The 22,524-nt window shown below is 38.7% G+C and overlaps 1 protein-coding gene across 1 annotated transcript in view; it reads right to left on the bottom strand.

Moving 5' to 3' along the window:
* DIAPH3 (diaphanous related formin 3) overlaps positions 1 to 22,524 on the bottom strand; it is a gene marked incomplete at both ends in the record, with an annotated part of 231,898 nt that overhangs the window by 94,000 nt on the left and 115,374 nt on the right. The window contains 2 exons of the mRNA XM_084266148.1: positions 9,967 to 10,096; positions 15,510 to 15,749. Of these exons, the coding sequence (XP_084122274.1) occupies positions 9,967 to 10,096; positions 15,510 to 15,749 (370 nt within the window). The remainder of the gene's footprint in view (positions 1 to 9,966; positions 10,097 to 15,509; positions 15,750 to 22,524) is intronic.

The following is a 22,524-nucleotide window of genomic DNA, read 5'->3' as shown; positions in this document are numbered from 1 at the left end:
AAAAAAATAATCCAAAACAACCAAACAATTAGGATACAATCAACACTGCTAAAAAGAATAAGGGAATATAGACTATGTTATTATAACTCATCATTTGGTTTATAATTACAATTTTTAAACCCCTCTGTTTTCTCAAAAACAATTTTCGAAGTGTACATTGGACTTGTAAGCCCAAATCATCACCAGGTAGGTCAGCTGGCTGCAGCAGTTAAGAAAGTGCCTTGTCTGGGAAGCAGAGCTAAAATTAGAAGCTGTCAATGTTGACTACATGTGTTTCAGTCTTCGCAGGTTCCAGAAACAAACCTGATTTTAATAGGTCATACTTCTGCTGTCATAAGAAGCCTTTGAGGGTAGGCACACACAATTTTAAGACACTGATTTACTTAGCTGCTGAGAAACAGAAGATAATGCTTTTTACTTAAGGTAACTATCAGTATGACTCTTCATAACATAGTTTGTCTTACATTAAGAAAAAAAAGAGTTCACAGCATAAAATTAAAGTGACATGCTTACAAGATGTCAGAAAGATGAGACTTGGGTTTCAAAACAAAAACAAAACAAAAAAACCCCACCAACAAATACCCCATCCCACCCAGAAAACCTCTGTATCAATTGCAGGAAGCAGCTGAATACCAGCTGTGAAAAAAACACGTGACCCACGACTGGGTGCTAGAGCTGATTGAATACATTGTACATGAGAGATTTTCAAATTCGTGCTTCCAGCAAAACTAATCTTGTATTTCTATTACTTCAGTTCTTTTGACCTTGAACAGTCACATATTTGATCAAAAATCTTTACATCTCTATCTTGCTCTGAAGGGTTTTTTTTTCCCTCTGTCATGATCCAAAGTTCTTCCTGAATATAAAAATTCAGCATTCCTTTAAATTCAGGACAACATTTTCTTCTAAGACTATGTTTCAGGTAGCAGCTTCAAGGAGAGGCCAGCTTACAACATGCTGGTATTAGTTTGGTATTATTTTCTTTGCAACTTCCAATTTAGTGAAAAAAATCTAATCTTTAAATATAAGCAGCTCTTCAGCAAAAAGATCCCATGAAATACCCATCAACCTTTGCTCAGAAACCCCTAGAAGACATGGTAAGGGACACAGAAGAGTGGTAGTGGAGAAAAAAAAAATCCCTAAGCCTGGAAGGATTCAGATACAAACCCAAGTACAATTGAAGTGAGAAATCCGTATGATAGTTTGGAAACAAAGACTGGGGTTTTGAATACTAGTGAGCCTACAAAACCGTATTGTTCCTTGAATACAATGCGTATGTGCCTGAACACTCTCACTTACACCCTCTGAACTCCCTCTGAACCTCTTTTTCAAAAAGGCTCCTGAAGTTTTCATAGGCAATAATTAGATTTCCTCACCTTCTGCCTTTCATGGTTAAAACAACTTTGTTCTTAAAGTTTCCTCTCTTGGTTCAGGTTTTCTAAGACCATGATTATTTCTGAAGCCTCTTCATCTGCTTCCGTTTTAAACCTTTCTGCATAGTACTTCAGGTCATGACTCACCAGCCCTTTTAATGTTTGTATTACTATTTCTACAGTTCCACTAAAGATACCTTATCTGATTATGCCATGACAAAGTATCCTTTTTTCTTGACCAGAGCTCTCATTACAGTATCAAGACGTATGATCTTGTACTTCACACTATTTATTTCCACTTCTTTTACTCTGCTTCTTTAGGATCATTCAGTGATGACAACCCAATTCCCCTCTCAGCTGGCAAAGCTGTCTAAACCTTTGTCAGATACACTCATTGGTTCAATACCACAATTATTTTTTTCTCCATATTCCTTTCAGACAGTACTTCTTGTTTCTTCCTCTTTTTATTCCAATTAATAATCTCCCATTTTACATAGTATCAAATGCTCCAGAATTCAACAGAGATTTCCTCTGTATAAATAAATAAGCCAATAGACTACTACAAATAAATTAATACCCATTTTATTATACTCTCATTTACCTCCACATGTTTTATTATAAACATATAGAAACACCTATTAACTTTCATGTCATTAAGGTCAGATAAAGATGTGTATAATCTCCTAAATTGTTCTTTTCCCTACAGTTTCTTAAATATTCTGTAGTCACATAACATTGCTATAACCACAGCAAAACTTGGTTAAAATGTGCTCACTAAACTTCTGGTTCCATATCTCAGTTATCTCAGAAGGCATAAATGAAAACTGGCATTTACAATGCCGGAATATGCTGCTCTGTTTTTTTTTTTTCCTTTCAAGAAATTTCTATGGAGGCATTTTGCTCCCTTCTATCCCATCCCCAGATCATTATTCTTGCTTAAAATTAAACCAATATTTTATCAAGTTTTGAGATTACAACATTTCTATCTTAAATCCTAGATACAATTCTCCAAAGCAAAGCAACACTACTCTTGTGCTCTCCCATTTATGTTGCTGTACACCTACTTTTTCCAGCAGGTTTTTCAGCTGGTATTTCAGAAATCCTGTGTGCTGCTCACCCTGTATGACAATTTTCCTGGACGGTTACAATTTCAATATCAAGAAAATCTTCCTCTAGCTTCCCTTTTGCCATTCTAGCTCCTGTATTTTGAGGGCAGAGACTGATGGTGACAAGCCTGATGCAGAAAATGATATCAAATTATATTAAAAGATCTGAAAATATACTCTTGCTTTTGCCATTTGATCTTTACAGTGGATTGATGGACAGAGTTTTCTGATTAATTCTCTAAAACTGTGTCCTATTTTTCAGCTTTTTCACCAGAAGCTGCGAGGGGACACAGCCAGGGCAAGTGACTCAAACTAGCCAAAGGGGCTATTCCATACCATATGAAGTCATGCCTAGTATAAAAGGCAACTAGCCATGGAGGGGTGGGGTAGCTCCAGGACATTCTGAGTGTACAGTCGTGTATGGTCATTGAGGGAAAAACTGCATTGTGCTTCTAAGTACTGTTGTTATTTTTCTCTCCCTTTGCTGTCCCAGCAAACTGTCCTTATCCCAACCCATGAGTTTTGCCTTTTTCTTCTCATTCTCTCCCATCCCACCAGGGAAGAGGAGTGAGTGGTTGTGCAGTGCTCAGCTCCTGGCTGGGGCTAAACAAATTTTGAAATAGTAACAGTCAGCGATTCCACATAACTGGCAAAACTCACCCAAAAAGTAGTACAAAGAGCACAGACAATGCAAAGGATGTTTTTGCCACAAACAAGACTGACACATTATTCATCTTGTTCTTTATTATCCTATTTAACTGTTTTTATCTCAACCCATGAGTTTTTACCTTTTCCCATTCCCCCCCTCCCCATCCCACTGGGAGGGGAGTGAGCGAGTGGCTGCGTTGCTTAGCTGATGGCTGAGTTTAAAACACAACAAATACATAAGTATTCCCTAGAAATAACAATACTATAGAATACTAATAGAAACAGAAGTTTTACTAACTGTGCCCTGTGTTACCTACACAAGAGCCATGGTGTGCTAGGCTTGTTAGCATCTTTTGAGACCCTCCAGGGTGAAATGCAGCCTGACACAACATGTCTCTTCTTAAAAGGTACAGCTTGAACTCACAACTTGAAAATAGGGGCAAAATTTTGAAACAGAAACTCCCAAATGACAAACGACTTGCTGATAGTCAATGTCCTGGTTTAACCCAGGAGGCACATAGCCATTTGCTCACCACCACTACCTCCAGTGGGATGAGTGAGAGAATCAAATATAATAATTTAAAAAGTAAAACTTATGGGTTGAAGTAACAACAGTTTAATAGAACAGAAAAGGAAGATCATCACCATCATAACAAGTGATGAATAGCACAATTTATCACCACCCAAAGCTGATGCAGAGCAAGTTCCCAAGCTGACCTGCCAACTACCCAGCTACATACACAGCACAATGTCCCATGGAACAGAATATCCCTTTGGTCAGATGGGGTCAGCTGTGCCAACTGTGTCCCCTCCTGGCTTCTTTAGTGCCCTCAGCCTTCTTGTTGGCAGTCCAGTACTGAAAAGCCCTAAGACTGCCTGACAACAACCAGCACATCAGTGTTATCAGCAGTGCTCTCATCCTAACTCCCAAAAATAGCACTACACCAGCTACTAGAAAGTATGGCATCTGCCTCAGCATGGGGAGGCAACATCCTCCACGCTGCAAACAGTACACAGCAATACAGTGCAATGGTGGACTGCCAAGAGACAGTCATCTTATAGAAGAAGGAATCAAATTTGGAGGCAGGAAGAGAAAGAAGACTCTCACATCAGTTGTGGCTTCCCTCACTGAAGAGCTTTTGAGCCTCATCATCCTGATCCCATGGGACACAGACCATAAAGTACCACCCTGACTGCAGTGTACAGTATATTCACAGCTAACTGAGGACACAGTTGTTAATAACTAACTGCTTTGAATATACAGTTATAGTAATAATGATTAAAAATAAATCATCAGCATGAATGTTAATGAATATCAGTCTAGTAAAGTCTAAAAGTTTAAAATGAGCTAGATTTATCAGTCTTCAAAGCAATCCCATTGCTGCAATCTCTAACTCGAGATAGATATATAGGTAGTGGTACACAAGCCTACACTTCCATATATATATGCACTTGTAACACTTGCCTACTCATTGAAACCAAGCCTTCCTACCTTCAAGAGTCTGCACAATGTATCCAGTTTTCTATTCCATTCCCCTTTCTGCCATTTTAAGTTTTCTCTTTCAACTGATTTCGGCAAAATCCACTCAACATTTTTTTCTTTGTTTTTAGCAGATATATATATATTCTTCCCCTATTGGGTATCAATAGTATTCTGTTTAAACTCACTATCACTTAAAAACGCTACACAGCAAAGTCTCTCAGTAACATGCAGTTAATTATATTGAATTATTATAAAATTAAAAGTACTTTTAAACACAGAAATTTTTATATTGTGAAATATTCTCAGGCCAAAACCCCCCATAAACCCCAACAACAAACCAATGAAAAAACCCACAAAACCAACAAAGTGTATTTAGCTACTACCAGGCTCAATTCTGGTTAAATAAAATGGATGTGACAAGAATACGGCAAGTCCATAGTGTGCTGATGTAGGATTTGAGTTCCAGTAGAGTAAGAGCTGTTGATCCATTACAGGTATTGACAGGGGTACAAAAAAGATCGATGAACACAACATTGTAGAAATATTTAAAGGTGCACCTAAGACACAGCACCACAAATTTCCCTTTCCAAATATTTAATGTCCCCCTATGGTATCTTAAATGGTGCAGTAGCGTATTTTAATGTCTGGGTAAAAGAGTTCCACAAAATTAAGTGTTGCATTCCTATTATACATACGGTTATTTCAACAATTCTCGTTTTGTAAAAGTTTGATACTAATTTTCCATGAAGGATAAAACCACATTATTAACTATCTATGATAAAATCCCTGATATTAAATCCACATTTTTTTAAAAGATTTTTTTCCCCTTGATTTAAGGAATGCTTAGTTCATTTAGCTGTTTCCAGACTAATGTACAAGAGTATTCAATAGCTCTTGTAAAGCCTGCAGTGGCTTCTTTCCATGTAAACTACGGCTCAAAATATCCTTGGGTTCTGTCTTGAGATGAAACCAACAAGACAGCAGACCAAGAAATTAGAAGTTCTCATAGGTGCAATAATAGAGTGACTTTCAGAAGATCACAGAATGATTTGGGTTGGAAGTGACCTCAAAGTTTCAACCTCTTGCCTTGCGCAGGGACACCCTCCACTAGACCAGGTTGCCCAAAGCCCCATCGAACCTGGTCTTGAAAACTGCCAGGGAGAGGGCATCCAGAGCTTCTCTGGGCAATCTGCTCCAGTGGGTCACCACCCACATAGCAAAGAATTTCTTCCTCCTATCTAATCTAAATCTGCCCTCCTTCATCTTAAATCCATTACCCCTCATCCCATCATTACACACCTTCTCCAGGCTGAACAAGCGCAACTCTTGCAGCCATAGGAGAGGTACTCCAGTCCTCTCAACATCTTCATGAACTGCACAAGCAGGTCCATATCTTTCCTATGCTGGGGGTCCCAGACCTGGGCACATTACTCCAGGTGGGGTCAGGATAAACCCTGTGTTTTCAGTATCAGGTTGAATCCTGAAATTTTGTGACTATCACTATCGGATTTTGAATTACAGCCCTCTGTGTACCAGAATGTTGCAACTTAAGCCATCTGTCACATTATTCTATTGCCATTCATGATTTGGTTCCTAGTTTTCAAAAAGTTGAAATTAATTCATCTATTAAATAAACATGAATTGCAAAATTAAAAAATGGAGAAGTTACTTGTAAAGCACCAATGAGCAATGACTTTTAGAGGAATGAAAACCTGCAGTTTTATATTGTTATCACAATATGAAAGAAACATTCTATACCCTGTTACCTGTAAGGTCTGTGTAAATTAGTCAATCAAATAAAACAGTAACCTGGATGAATGCAATATAAATGTTTAGATTTCCATAAAACAAGAAATTAGTAAAGTGCATTAAATCATCAAAATATTTATTGTCTGGAATAATAACAGAAGAGTAGGAAAGTCATTACATTTAAAGGAAGAGACAGCTTTGATTATATGAATCTTCAGGAACTGTCATATCAGTAAGCTCATTAGCTGCAATGAAAGTTCCTCCTGCTGATCTAAGAGTACTTAAAAAACAGGATTTGTTATAGTTCAAAGCAAAAAGGTATCTTTAATTCATGTACTGTAACAGTGAATTAAGCCTACTTAGTATTATAATACTAGAAACGAAAAATTTAGCACATAATAGAAAATAAACAAATTAAATACCCTGAAGTAAACTACAATTGCATAGGTCACATGTCCCTTGCTACTTCCCTGTCAAAGATATTTTTAATAAACTTAATTTTTCTAATGCAGTAACTAATTTACATAATGTGAATGTTTTATCATTTCTACAATGCCATAAAATACATGTTAGCATCACAACAGATCTTGTCACTGCTCCTAAAGTCTTGCACGCTTTGCTAACAGCTTACTGTATTGCTGGAGACTATTAAATGAGATGAAAGGAGTGAGAATGTTTCATCTAAAAAGAATAAACAGAAAAGGAGTTGCTAAACATTGTAATTTTGTAATGTTCACCACTTTGAATCCAAAATAACTTGAGAGAACTTTTAAGACTGAGCAAGAACAAATAAAAAACATGCAAGGTATATACTACAGGAGAAGTGTCTGAGTACTGGAGGATAGCCAATATCACTCCAGTCTTTAAAACGGGCAAGAAGGAGCATCCTAGCAACTATTGGCCAGTCAGCCTCACTTCTGTCCGCGGAAAGGTAATGGAACAGCTTGTTCTGGATGCCATCTCCAAGCAATTGGAAGAGAAGAAGGTCATGAGGAGTAGTCAGCATGGATTCACCAAGGGGAGATCGTGCTCGACCAATCTCATAGCCTTCTATGATCTCATCACCGGCTGTGTGGATGGAGGGAGAGCAGTGGATGTCATCTACCTTGACTTCAGCTAGGCTTTCAATACTGTCTCCCATGACAACCTGATAGCATAGCTGAGAGAGCACGGGATAGGTGAGTGGACAGTGAGGTGGGTTGAGAACTGGCTGTTGGACCGAGCCCAGAGGGTGGTGATCAGTGGAGCAGAGTCTGACTGGAGACCTGTGACTAGTGGTGTTCCCCAGGGCTCAGTGTTGGGTCCAGTCCTGTTTAATATCTTCATTGACAACCTTGATGAGGGAATAGCATCCACCCTCAGCAAGTACACAGATGACACAAAGCTGGGAGGAGTGGCTGACACGCAGGAACACTGCGCTGCCATCCAGAGAGACCTGGACAGGCTGGAGCGCTGGGCAGGGAGAAACCAGATGAGATTCAACAAAAGCAAGTGTAGAGTCTTGCATCAGGGAAGGAACAACCATTTGTATCAGTACAGGCTGAGGGATGACCTACTGGAGAAGAGCTCTGTGGAGAAGATCCTGGGGGTCCTGGTTGATGACAGGTTGCCCATGAGCCATCAGTGTGCCCTGGTTGCTAAGAGAGCCAATGGGATCCTGGGGTGCATCAGGAGTGTGGCCAGCAGGTTGAAGGAGGTGATCCTCCCCCTCTACTCTGCCCTGGTCAGGACCCACCATGAGTACTGTGTCCAGTTCTGGGCTCCCTGGTATAAAAAAGACAAGGATCTCCTTGAGAGAGTCCAGAGAAGGGCTACAAAGATGATTAAGGGCCTGGAGCATCTCCCCTGTGAGGAAAGGCTGAGTGAGCTGGGACTGTTCAGTCTAGAGAAAAGAAGACTAAGAGGGGACTTTATTAATGTTTATAAATATCTTAAGTATGGGATGCAGTGGCCAATGGCCAGCCCCTTTTCAGTGGTCTGTGGGGATAGGACAAGGGGCAATGGCTGCAAGTTGGAGCACAGGAAGTTCCGCACCAACATGCAGAAGAACTTTTTCACAGTGAGGGTGACAGAGCACTGGAATAAGCTGCCCAGGGAGGTGGTGGAGTCTCCTTCACTGGAGATGTTCAAGACCCATCTGGACACCTATCTGTGCAGTATGACCTAGCGAGCCTGCTTTGGCAGGGGTGTTGGACCCGATGATCTCTTGAGGTCCCTTCCAACCCCTATGGTTCTGTGAAGTAAATTAGTGCATGAACTTGAAAACATGGCCACTCATTTCAATCCTAGAACATACTGAGTGAGATCAAAGATTTGTCTAGTCAGATTCCTAGAAAAGAACAGAAAACCTGGACTGTGATAATTTTACCAGCTACTCTTTGAATGGTCACTGTTCTACAGCTCAGAAGCCTCATAAGGCAATCAGCAGCTTCATGTAAGATGAATGTCTAAGCTGAAATAATGACTTCTAATAAGCAATACTTCAGTTTTTCTGGCTGATATATAAAATTCGATCACACTACAGCCAGTAGCATACCATTAATGAATAAAAAAGATAATCAGTGGTCAGTTAACACTGGGTTCTATAAAAATGATGCATAAAATATGGAATTTATATACAGCAGAAACACCATTACCAGTACAAACAGTTAGGTGAAGGGCTTGAAGCATTTGACAGTTATTTCAAAATACTTGAACTTCTAAGTGGTTATAACGCATCAACTAAAATTGGAAACTTTAAGAACCATGATAACAGAAAGTGAACTCTGTGTGAGTGACCACTATCTCGAGTTCTCTATCAGGAGCAGGTTTTGCAAAGCTGGAGTTTGTGGCAGGGAGACTGAGTGACACTGTACAAAGCAATACAGATAAACAGCGATATTCTCCAAACTGACATAAACTAAAAAATGATTAACTGAGACAGCCCATCCAATCTTCTTTTCCTGCAAGAGTATGACAGTGCTGAGATGGCATCAATTTCTAACTCCATGTTTAGTCTGTTTAAATTACTTAAGCTGTGATAAAATATGGAGACGGCACTCTTAATTAAGCATTTAACTGTGAAAAAAAATCTGCTGCTGCTTACATTGAGAGTTACCATATTCTATGCTGCATGATGAAGTAGCAAAAAGAAAAATAACATATTTTTCTAGACTTCTAATGCTACTGTTGCATGAAAAAAATATTTGCAGGAAAGACAAAACTGATTCTTGTTTAGAAATGAATAAATTAAATGATAGCATGACAACCTTTTTGCCTTGTTAAATTAAAAGACAGTGAATAATTGTACCACACTTACCATATAAAAGATAGAAATGTTGGAAATAGTTTAAGGTTTCTTAATAGAAAAGTACTTTTAAAATAAATATTTTGGACAATGATTCTAGAAGCTAAGTTAGAAGAAACGTAATGAGAAATCCTCCAGTAAATATTAGAGGATGAAATGGTAAACTTCCTCAGCACCATTAACAGCAGCTCAAATTAGTGATCTCTGATACAGACTATTGATTTTTATTTTTAAAGTACTATTGGTAAAACATAAGCATCATCTCACATAAAAGGCACTGCTATGCACTCAGAATGAAATCTTTTAGTTAGTTGTACAAACCTTTGCTAGCTTTATCTAAATGCTGAAAATCTTCAACAAAATTCAGGACATCCTGATAGCTTTCTTCACACACTTCTACAATAAAATGGAGCAATGTTGTTTTTTGGTCTGCTGACTTTGTGTCCTTCAGCTAGAGAGAAAAAAAGAAATGTTAAAACACTGAGAAAAATCTTCTATTTTGGCAACTAATATATATTTCTAATTGTGAAGCCGTGAAAGGTAAAATGTTGAACCAGTAGAGCTTTTTTTAAGAAAACTGTAGGTTTCATCTTTCCCCTTGCTAAAGTTCCAAGGAAATCACATTAAATATTTTAATTTTTAATTCTATGCAATATATTTAAGTTCTGTACTCAAAAGTGTACATTTCTCTTTTAAAAATTTAATTATTTAAACAGCATTTGCAAAATATTTGCAAAAATAACTCTCATGGAGTGTGAAACATAAAAATCAGAACTAAATCAGAAAAATCTAAGAACATGTGAGGTACATAGCAACTGCATGACATAATTTCCTTATGTGTGAAGGTAACTCTAGCCTAACAATACTTATGTAGTGGAAGCTACATCCTCGACCTGCAAAAGTTCTTGTTGCTATCAGTTCTCAGGCTTCATTGGTTAAGAACATTGACTTAAGAATTTTTTTAAGTAAACCTTTTCTTTCTAAACCCTTTATACATATAAAATTATTTTAAGCTGGACCATTTTAAAACTTGCAGCTACTTGTGTAAAAACACTAACAACTGACAACTGGCAAACATTCAGTTGTACTTTTCTGATGCGGCCTCTGATTTGTGCCAGTCTTTTTAATTGCTGAAGAGTTGTTTAGAAACAGAAAATCACAACTCATATGGAAGTGCTTCTTCACTATTCAAAAACTTTCTGCTTTAAAAGAAAGAGGTAGGCATATATGTAGGCATATACAAAGAAAGGATGCATACATACTAAGGGGCTGCCAGGATTGCACACAGAGTTATATATCTGAATATCAAGGGGAAAAGTCTTTTGTGAAGCATTAAAACTAGCACTAAGGAAGTTGAAAGTCAGTTTGTTTCAACTTCAAGGCATGGTTTGTTTACCATGAAAAATACAAGTGATCAGCAATGCTTTATGGCACAAGAGTAACTACGGCAACAAGTAAGAAAGGAAAAACTACCTTCCTTTCCAAAAAGGGTTCAAAACTAGACATAGAGCTACAGGGGATTACTTATGAATAAGGAAATGAGAGTAAGATCAATCCCAAATTAAATATACATACACAATTATTTCTTTTTAAAATATATATTACCACAGTTTTCCCATGCTTGCAAATTTCTTATAAAGAGATTATTTCACACTTGTGTTTCCCAATATCCTTAGAGATCATTCAAAAGGCATATTATTGATCTAATTTAAAAACTAATTTAGAGCATATTGTCTGCTTTTCCCATACTGTATGTGAATTAAAATTGAGTATTTTGGATGGTGGTTATCACTGAGGTTCATATTTCATACTTCACTGTAGAAAGCCAGTGATTATTTTCAAAGATCAAAATGATACTGTCTTAATGAATATGATAAGATATACTCTTCTAGAATGCATATGTTTGTCAGATGAGTAGATTAATAATAATGGGAGACAATTTTCAAAACAAACAGAAAATAGAACACATGCATCAAAACCAAACAATATATTCTAGGGTCACTACTGTATATGGTGTTACAAAGCAGGTTGCTTCTACTGTACTGGGAATTTCAGTGACAAATGTCTCAATAATTGAAATATCAAAAAATTTCTACAATGTTGACGCTGCTTAATCATAGAAACAAAGACTGGTTTGAGTTAGAAGGGACCTTGAAGATCACCTAGTTCCAACCCCCTGACATGTGCAGGCACACCCTCCACTAGACCAGATTCCTTAAAGCCCCACCCAAATCTGGCCTTAAATAAGTCCAAGGATGAGGCAGCCACAGCTGGTCTGGGAACCTGTTCCAGTGCCTCACCACCATCACTCCATAAAATTTCTTCCTTAAAACACATGTAGTTAACAAGTTAGTTTTACAATTAAACAGGTATTATAAACATGCATATAATTCTAATGTATCAGTGCTTAATAAATTATTATTAGCATACCAATATCACATCTCTCTTCTGAGAATATGTAGGCATGTTCTCTGTTGCAAAAGAACTACTGCAGTTCAATTCCACATGATGCAGGGTGATAGCAAGATACAGACTTGTCTTCTGCAAAGCAGGTAGTTCATATAGTTCCCAATGTGCAGTTGGGCACCAATGAAGAACAGATGGATTGTATATTCTTCGAATATTACAGAAGCCAACATAGTTTAAGAGCAGAAGTCACTACAAATTTCTCAGGTTCTTAGAACCCCTACTGAAGGGTGCTGTACAGACCACCAAGCAGTCTGCAATTTGCGAAATTCTAGTGTTGGGCCTTGAAGGAATGAATATTGGTTTGGGTGGAATTTTTCTTGTTTTAATAGAATATTTTTAATACTTGAAACCATTTTATTATTCTCAGAACAGAGACTAAGCATTAACCAACACACTACAAATAGTAAGAAAATTCCAAAAATTACACACACAGTTTTACCTCCGTGTTTCCTGACAAAGTGATCTGTCTGTGTAAGACACAATTTCATAACCAGTGTAGGCTTGGCACTCACGGATTTCCTAAATGAGGCCATAATTGGATGAGGTGAATTAGGAATTGGTGACTAGTACCCTGATACATATTGGACTGGATAGTCCAGAATTACCTCTAAAATCCAGCTGTTCAATACTGAAGCAAGCAGGAAAAATTGTAATAGAAATCAGATTTCAATTCTCCATCAAATCTGCTGATATATTAGAATGTCACCTTGTATTTGTCTGGGATGATATAAAAACGTGACGTTCACAAATGATTACTGGTATTTTTAATTCACTACAAAGGTAGGATTGTAAATGTAAACTCCCACTGATTCTCTATGAAAATTTGTGAGCCTTCAAACAAACAAGTAGTTGACTGTATGTTGCACTTTTCCTACAATCCAGAGATTTACAGACTAACTCAGGCGGCCATAGCTGTCCTGCCTTTCAGCAAAATCTAGAATAGTTGGTCTTTCTCCCTAGTCACAGAATGGTTTGGCTTGGAAAAGATCTTCAGAGATCATCTAGCCCAACCCCCCAGACTTGGGCAGGGACATCAATATTCAACAGCCATTAAGGCTGCATTATCTTCAGTCTTAGAAAGGGTTTTATGCACCATGGTCTGGTATTTACAAGCTAGCAATGTGAAGTGACACCTAATCAAATATATATGAAATATAGGTCATTGCAACTTCATTTTTCTTATAGACATGAAACACACTGAGTACTCTGACATATGTTTATGCATAAATACTTAAATCCTGAAATGAGTAAACCAGTATCATCACCTCTAATCATATAACATGATACTACATCAAAATTACACTGCATTGAGCATTTTGATCAAAGGGAGCAAATTACCTTTTTTTGGTCCTTATAACTTCTGCTATAGACTTCTCATAGTGATCAACATTTCTCTTAAGCAGAAGGTTGGACTAGATGCCTACAGAATTCCCTTCCCACCTGAATAATTACATTATTCTAAAAACCACACACATAATTCCCAAGAAATCAAATAAATAATATTTTGAATATAGCATTTAGTTTACCTCTTAATTTTACCCCACACCAACTCTTTGAGAATAACTAGTATATACCTGCATTTCAAAAGCTTTCCACAATCTCCTTCCCTATCCAATTCTTAACTATCTTTGGCAGTTAGAAAGCTTTCTTAACATTTAAGCTTTTTTTTAAAATTTCTTATCAGCAAAACCAATTATTCCATCGCCTACATTAGCTACTTAAAAAACCCCAAATGTTCAAATGTCTCCTTTATCATAACAAAAGGACTCTGTTACATCATCCTCAAGTTCCTCTCCTTTCTTTTCTAAAGTAAATACACCCAAATTCTTTTTTCTCAGATTAGAAGTATTACACATTACTATCATCTGGATTCTCACCAGTCAGTGTATGTATTTTCTGTAGTAATTCAGACAGGACTTCACTTAAAACCTTATCAGCACCAAGTAAGCAGGAGATCATTACCATCTTTATAATACATAGAAGGCCCACTAAAATAGACATTTTTTTCCTCTCTGACAGAATGCTGTAATCTCTTGCAAAGCTAAATAACCTGTGTGCAACTCTAAGAAACCATGAGATCCTAGATTATCAACTCCATTTAATGCCAGGATTTAAAGCACATTTTCTGGAACCCTGCCAAACGATCAGTCCTCTCATTATCTGCATACATTAGTTTCCTATGTGTAGTACTTCATGGTAGTCTTCAAAACTTTAATCTCAAGATCTTAAATTATTTCTCAAAAGTAATGTTTGAATTTTGGTCCTGCTCTGCAAAGTGCCTTTAACAATTACCTTCACGTTGTTTTTATAAGTATATTTCTATCTTTTGTTGCCTTGTGCATTAAAAATGCAGAGAATATAATCAGACCTAGGACAGATTCTTGTAAAATCATACTTAAGAAGTAAATGCACCCAATTGGACACAAAACCACTGGTATCTTCCTTCTGAATATGTTTCTCAACAAATGGCACATTAAATTCAATAATTTAATCTGCGCTGTATTTCTCTAGGTGGCTGATGCATTCTCAAATGTTTGCTTTAGACTGGAGATAGTATATAACTTATTCCTTATGAATATTTAAGTTATAGGTATTGCTTTTATCGTTCAAGAACTATAGTGAATTATTCTGAAACATGGCAGAGTAAAGGTGATTATTTTAACGAATGTAGAAGTTAACATACTGTATTTTCTCCATTGTGTAAAAAGCTCAGAGAAGACAGAGTACAGGGAAACTTCCACCTAATTCCTGTCTCATAAGGAGTATGACATAATATGCACTCTGCAGATTTTGCAGTGATTTCCCAGAGGGCAATTTGTTCCACAGGGAACAAATAACAACTCAAAATAAAGGTGAGGCAATTAGGATTATAATTGATAATAAATTAACGTTTAGGAAAGTACAGTGTCTTCCTGTATATACCTTACATAAAAGTTGAAAGAGGGAAAAGGTAAGGAAGAGGGAACTGATGAAACTGAGCAAAAAAAGAATATCAGATAAGGAGAAAAATTATGTAAAAGAGAAAACATAACTGTATTAAAACATTAAAATGTGAATGTCTTAGATTGCTTAGAAATGTAAGACTACAATGATACTACGATCACAGGGATATGGTCCATCCATAACCTTATTTAATTCGGGTTTTTTTTATATTAGTCTCTCAATATGCAATCTTTTTAAAGTTTAAATGCAAGACAGCTTCTAGATGACTGTACACGTATCAGCTGTATTGTTCAAACCATCAAGTAAGGCTAAGCACTGTCAAAAATAAACAAGAAAGACAGCAGGCAAAGAATTAACTGCAGGAAAAGCATCAAAATAAGGCATTGAAGTAGCATAATAAAAACAAATTAAATAGTGACTGTAACACTCAACATGTACATTTCAAAACTCACTTTACATAGAGAGCTGAGATTATATCCAAAGGTCTGTGCGTTTCGAGAACCCGCATTCATGTAGTTTCCCATTAACAATACTAGTTCCAGCAGCTTGCTAAAGCTTTTACTCTTCTTTATCTCTTCACAGGCAGCACTGACAGCCATGATGTCAGGTTTGATGTTGTTCACCTGTTCCTCAAACTGAAGTTTAAAAAGAATAGCACTGAGCCGTGGCCGTAGTCTCTTCACGTTGCTCATCTGATTGAAAAGAAAATAGGAGATTTCCTTTAAAATTCATGCTACACTTTGGCACTGTACAAATGCATACAATCTGAAATGATTTATTGGTGTGACAGGCTTGAAGAAGCAATATATCTGCTATAACTGATAGCAAATGAACGAATGAATGAGAGACACTCGGGTAAGCAACTGAAATCCCATCTTGTGGTTAATGCGAACTGCCCCCATCCTTTCCCAATAACTAGTATGTGTAAGCAATAAAAGATAAAGTGTCATCATATATCACATCTGTCAACTCATATACCAAATCCTATAAAACTAATCCAAGTTTATGACCTGGTAGCTGCAAAGTAATAAAAGTAGTTCACAAATTTCGTGTAACTCCGGATGTACCAAAACAAGGCAAATCTCATTTTCTGGTGCAAATATTTAAAAGCTGATTTCAATAAAAGCTTACTGTAAACTTGCAGGGAAATAACAGTTTTGAAAAATCTTGGTTATGAAATACTTAATAGAGCATACATTACTATATACCAGTGTTCATACCCTATTATACTATTGGACCTTATGCAGTTAATTAGGTAAAGCAGAATGCTCCAAGGAAAACAGCAGCTACTATACATAGTATGCAAAAGACTCAGCTTTTTCTGTGGTTTACTGCCCAGGGATTTCAACAGAAGTTTCAATCTTCCCAAATCATTTAGGTCACTGAATTCCTGCCCCAGAGTTAACTTTGCACATTATTTACTATACACAAATAACAAGATTCCAGATTTTATTGCTTCTTTAAATCGAGGAACATTGAATGTATTCAATCAATTAAATTCCTCCATCTCCCAAGTTTCCAATATACTACTCATACTTCCAACTCTACCACAGAAATCTTCAAATATTTTTTAGGGTTGGCATCACATACAGTCCCCAGAAGCTTTCTGTTTTCCATTCTTGCTCCTTTTTTCCATATTAGGCATTATATGTTACTTGCTTTCTCTTTAATTCACAGCAAAAATCATGGGTTTCCTCCCTGCTCTGTGGTTCTCTTTGTATGTCACAAACACTAGTCTTCATATTTATCCATGACCTTCTTTCTTCATTTTTCCCAACCCATATTCTCACCAATGTGATGAATGCTGTAAGATCACCTTCTCCATACTTGTATTCTTCCTTATCTAAATAGGGTTCAAGTTCCTGATATCCTACACTAGTTTTTGTTTCATTTAAACAAAAATATGGTATGGTTTCTAGCTATCAGTACTTTTCAATGCAATAAAAGCAGTAACATCGGCCTTTCTATGAAGTATTAGGTTTCATATAGTGGCCTTAAAAAGCTTTCCTTTGAATTGGAAACATCCCCCTCAAAAAATACAGTGATACCAATGGTTTTACAGAATATTTCTCAACCCATATCTACTCTCTAGTATATCAATGTGAAAATAGCTCTAGCAGTGCAACGTTCACAACTCCTTTGCTGCTGATCATCCCACAACAGGCTCAGTGAAAAGGAAAATGGTGACAGTCTCTATCCACTTCAGTATGAAGCCAAGGCTGAAGGCTAATTTGAAGAGTTTGACATAGAGATAGGACAGAGTTTACAATCTATTTGATTGGTTTTACTGTGACAGTGGTAGAAAATAAGATCAGGTGCAGTTAACATTTTATGCTACTAAGCCACTTCTGCAATGCAGGCCTAGCAGTGAAACCACCTGATGATGTCCCACTGAAGTAAACATACCATTTACATTTTAGTTCAGAATAAAAAACCTTGAAGTAAAATAAGCAAAGCTTTCCAGTAACGGCACTTCGGTTTGCATCGCAGGGCAGAGCACATGAACAGGATGTCTTTCAGATGAAAATACATTGAAAATCAACTCAACTACTGAGCTTTAGTCCACAGACTGCCTCCAGCCTAGTCTTAAAGCAAAACACCGCAATGTATATAGTTTGAACATAAGCTCAGCATCAACTGAAGCAAATATTCTGTACTCATCATACACTAAATGGCATCCCACAGTGTCGAACATTCTTTCTCAAGGAAGTGTAAGCAAGGATAATAGCTTCCCCTACTCAAGGGGAAGCAATATGGGACCCGATGATCATCAATATGAGTGAGCTCACCAGGGATGTCAAGATCAGAGGCAGCCTGGGCTGCAATGATCATGCACTGGTACTCTTCATGTCCTAAGGCATACGAACCAAATGAGAAGTGTAGTCAGGACTCTGAATTTCAGGAAAGCTGACTTCCAGCCTTCAAGGAGTTAGTTAATAGAACTCTCTGGGAAACGGCCATCAAAGAAAAAGAGGTGGAATGTTTCTGGCAGATCTTTAAGGACACCATCAACAAAGTGCAAGAGCTCTCAATCTCCAGGTGTAAGTTGTCAGGCAAAAGAGGAAAGAGACCAGTATGGCTGAGTCAAGACCTGCTGTTCAAACTAAAAGACAAGATGGAACTACTCAGGCAGTAGAAGTGGGGACACATATCCTAGGAAAAATACAGGAAAAAAGTACAGGAAAAGCCCTAGTTGTGTAGGGCTGAGGTCAGGAAGGCCAAGGTGCAGTTGGAGCTGAACTTGGCAAGGGATGCCAAGAAAATCAAGAAGGGTTTCTACAGATACATGAACCAGAAAAGGAAGGTTAAAGAAAGTGTACACCTCCCCTCCACCCCAGATTAGCAACAATGGTGAACTGGTAACAACAGACAGGAAAAGGCTGAGGTTTTCAACCACTTTTTTGCCTCAGTCTCCGCTCTCGAGTGGAGGGCCCACAAGATGGGGACCGGGGAGATGGAGTCCCTCCCACTGTAAGTGAAGATAAAGTTCATGACCATCTGAGGAACCTGCATGTACACAAGTCCATGGGACCTCATGAGATGCATCCCAGAGTCCAGAAGGAATTGGCTGATGTAGTTGTCAAGCCACTCTCCATATTTGAAAATTCATGGCAGTCAGGTGTGGTTCCTAGTGACTGGAAGAGAGGAAACATCACAGCCATTTTTAAAAAGGGTAAGGAGAAGGAGGACCATGGGAACTACTGACCTGTCAGCCTCACCTGTGTGCCTGGGAAGATAGTGGAAGAGATCCTCCTAGAAGCTATTCTGAGGCACAGGGAGGGCAGGGAGGTGATTCATGACAGTCAGCATGGCAAAGTCCTGCCTGACCAGTCTAGTGGATTTCTGCAACGGAGTAACTGCATCAGTGGACAAGAAAAGATCTACAGATGTCAAAGGCCTATGACACAGTCCCCCACAACATCCTTCTAAGTTGGAGAGATAGGAACTTGATGGGTTGACTATTCAGTGGATAAGGAATGGTCACATCCAGAGGGTGGTGGTCAATGTCTCCTACTCCAGATGAAAGACTGTAAAAAGTGGAGTTCCTCAGGGGTCCGTGCTGGGACTGATGCTGTTTAATATCTGTATTAATGATATTGACAGTGGGGTTGAGTGCACCCTCAGCAGTTTTGCTGACGACACCAAGCTGGGTGGTGAGGTTAATGTGCCAGAGGGATGGAGTGCCATCCAGAGGGACCTGGAGAGGCTGGAGAAGTAGGCACCTGGGTCAGAACAATCCCCATTATCCACACAGGTTAGGAGATAACGTGCTTGAAAGCAGCCATGAGGAAAACTTGGGGGGACTCGTGGATAAGAAGCTGGACACGAGCCACCAATGTGCATCTGCAACCCAAAAGGCCAACTGCATCCTGGGCTGCATCCAAAGTATATGGCCAGCACATTCTGCCCCTCTACTCTTCTCATGTGAGAAATCACTTGGAATTCTGTGTCCAGCTTTGAAGCCCTCAGCACAAGGACATGGACCTGCAGTAGCGTGTCCAGAGGAGGGCCACAAAAATGATAAAGGGCTGGAGTACTTCTATGAAGACAGGCTGAAGGAGTTGGGCTTGTTCAGCCTGGAGAACACTACAGGGGCACCTTATAGCGGTCTTACAGTACCTGAAAGGTGCTTATATGAAATTTGGGGAAGAACTGTTCATGAGGGCATGTAGCAATAGGACAAGAGGTAATGGTTTTAAACTCAAAAAGGGTAGATTTAGGTTGGATAGTTGGAAAAACTTCTTCAATATGAGGGTGGTAAATGACTGGAACAGGTTGCCCAGAGAGGTAGTGGGGGCCCCATCCTTGGAGATATTCATGGTCAGGCTTGATGGGGCTCTGAGTGACCTGATCTAGTGAAGATGACCCTTCTTACTGTAGAAGGGTTGGATTAGATGACTTTTAAAGGTCCCTTCCAACCTTACACATTCTGTGATTCTGTGACACTAGGTTTATATGTGTACTGTTACTTCTCAGCCTATTGAAAAGAATATTCTTAAATTTAAGTTTTACTCTTCATTCAGGAAAAACAAAATGAGACTAGACTAGAAAAACCTAAAACTCCATTGAAATTATCAAGATTTTTTACTATTTGTCCCTTATTCAGGGTGCATGAGAGATGGCCATTAATATCAAGCCGTAGGAACTAACAAAATAAAGTGGAAGTTGCTTTGATTTTGAATCATGTCAAACTCAAGATATTCCAGAATCAGTAGATCACACATAATTTATAGACTCTTGGCTTCTCAGACAGGCAGATTATTGAAACTGAAATAATCAGATACTTTAGATCACAAAGACGTGTAGCACAAACATAAGTAAGCACATAAACATGAAAGATGCAGCATTTTCAGCAGAACCAGCTGAACTACAACTAAGTTCTGCATGTGAGTCTTAAGAATGGATGCAGGAATATGCAATCTAAAAAAATCAGAAACAGAAGCTTATGTCAGAAACACAACAGAAATGCCATTGCACTTTTTATTATTGCGTTTAAAAACCCTTAAATTCACAGTTCCTGTGCTTACCTGTTTGCTACAACAATAACTAAGAAGAGAGAAGACTGAGAGTTCACTTAGCAACACATGGCTTGCTTTGTGATCCATAGTCTACAAATACATTCAAACTGTAAGATTCATAGACCTTATCACCAGAGATGCTAATAATTTAAGTGTTGCAATGTTGAGAGGCTTATGTTCATGCCCTATACTTTTTTATATTCAGCATATAACACGTAGGTCTACTTATGTCCTTATACTGGAATCCTGAAAATAGGCAATTCAAAAAACTAAGAAGGGAAGTTGAAGTAGAAAGCTAAAGGGTGAGTGGACTACCACACATCAGAGAACAGTGTATGGATAATGAATTGTTCTATTTTTCAAGTAACAGTCCACAAGAATGTTCTCAGTATTTGCAAGTATAAATGGAAACTGACAACTGAGTTGAGCTGTCTGGTAGTAGCTCTCGCAGCCCTTTATCCAAGAGCAAAGAGAGGTTTTTCTTTCAAATATAGCATAAATCAAAAGGCACCTGCAAGAGTGTGCCATCTGGTAAATGTGTGCTTTCACTGTCTGCTTTGTTGATGTCAAGTAAAGGAACATGTCTCAGAAGTTACACTGACATTACATTTTGATCACTGAATGTGATTTATTCTTACCAAAAGCTTGTAGAGAAAAACACTGCAAGGGTTCCAGTTTCACAATATACTTTCCTTAAAGGATCAGCAGTGCTGAGGCTGTCAGACCACCTGAAAGTGTTCCCATCCAAAAAGTAAAATATCAGTAACAGCCAAGGCAAGGAAAAGAGTAAACTAGAAGGGCATCCCCTGTGGAAAATGTATGGTTTTCATCCTTGCAGCATCAGTGAACTCTATAGAAAGCATAGGCAGAAAGCCTGAATTCCTAACGCTAATGTTTAGACGCAGGCACTTGAAAAGCAGAAGAAAAAATACATCAGTAAGGAAGAACTGGTATCTAACAGACCTTTTATCACATGGTTAAAGAAGAAAAAAACCACCCTGATCAATTTAAAACAGCCAGTCAACATGTCCAAGTCTCAGTGAAGATCACCAGCGTTCTGGAAAGACCAGATATTATTTCAGTGTATGAGAAGTCAAGCCATAATAATCACAGAGCACAGAATCATAGGGGTTGGGAGGGACCTCAAGCGGACATCGGGTCCAACCCCCCTGCCAAAGCAGCTCCCTAACTCATATTGCACAGATAGGTGTTCAGACGGGTCTTGAATATCTCCAGAGAAGGAGACTCCACCACCTCCCTGGGCAGCCTGTGCCAGGGCTCTGTCACCCTCACTGTGAAAACGTTCTTCTGCATGTTGGTGCGGAACTTCCTGTGCTCCAACTTGCAGCCATTGCCCCTTGTCCTGTCTCCACAGACCACTGAAAAGGGGCTGGCCAATTTCCCCTGCATCTCATACTTCAGATATTTATAAACATTAATAAGGTCCCCCCTTAGTCTTCTCTTCTCAAGGCTGAACAGTCCCAGCTCACTCAGCCTTTCCTCACAGGGGAGATGCTCTAGGCCCTTAATCATCTTCGTAGCCCTTCTCTGGACTCTCTCAAGGAGATCCCTGTCTTTTTTATACCAGGGAGCCCAGAACTGGACACAATACTCCAGGTGGAGCTTGACCAGGGCAGAGTAGAGGGGGAGGATCACCTCCTTCAACCTGCTGGCCACACTCCTCCTGATGCACCCCAGGATGCCACTGGCTCCCAGTGCACACTGCTGGCTCATGGGCAACCTGTCATCAACCAGGACCCCCAGGTCCTTCTCCACAGAGCTCTTCTCCAGCAGGTCATCCCCCAGCCTGTACTGATACAAGCAGTTATTCCTCCCCAGGTGCAAGACTTTACACTTGCTTTTGTTGAACCTCATCTGGTTTCTAACTGCCCAGCTCTCCAGCCTGTCCAGGTCTCTCTGGATGGCAGCGCAGTGTTCCTGCGTGTCA

The sequence above is a fragment of the Gallinula chloropus genome (genome assembly GCF_964237585.1).
Source record: "Gallinula chloropus genome assembly, chromosome: 1".
NCBI lineage: Eukaryota > Metazoa > Chordata > Aves > Gruiformes > Rallidae > Gallinula > Gallinula chloropus.
Note: the sequence above shows the minus strand (reverse complement) of the source record. Positions and strands in the feature narration are given on the sequence as shown.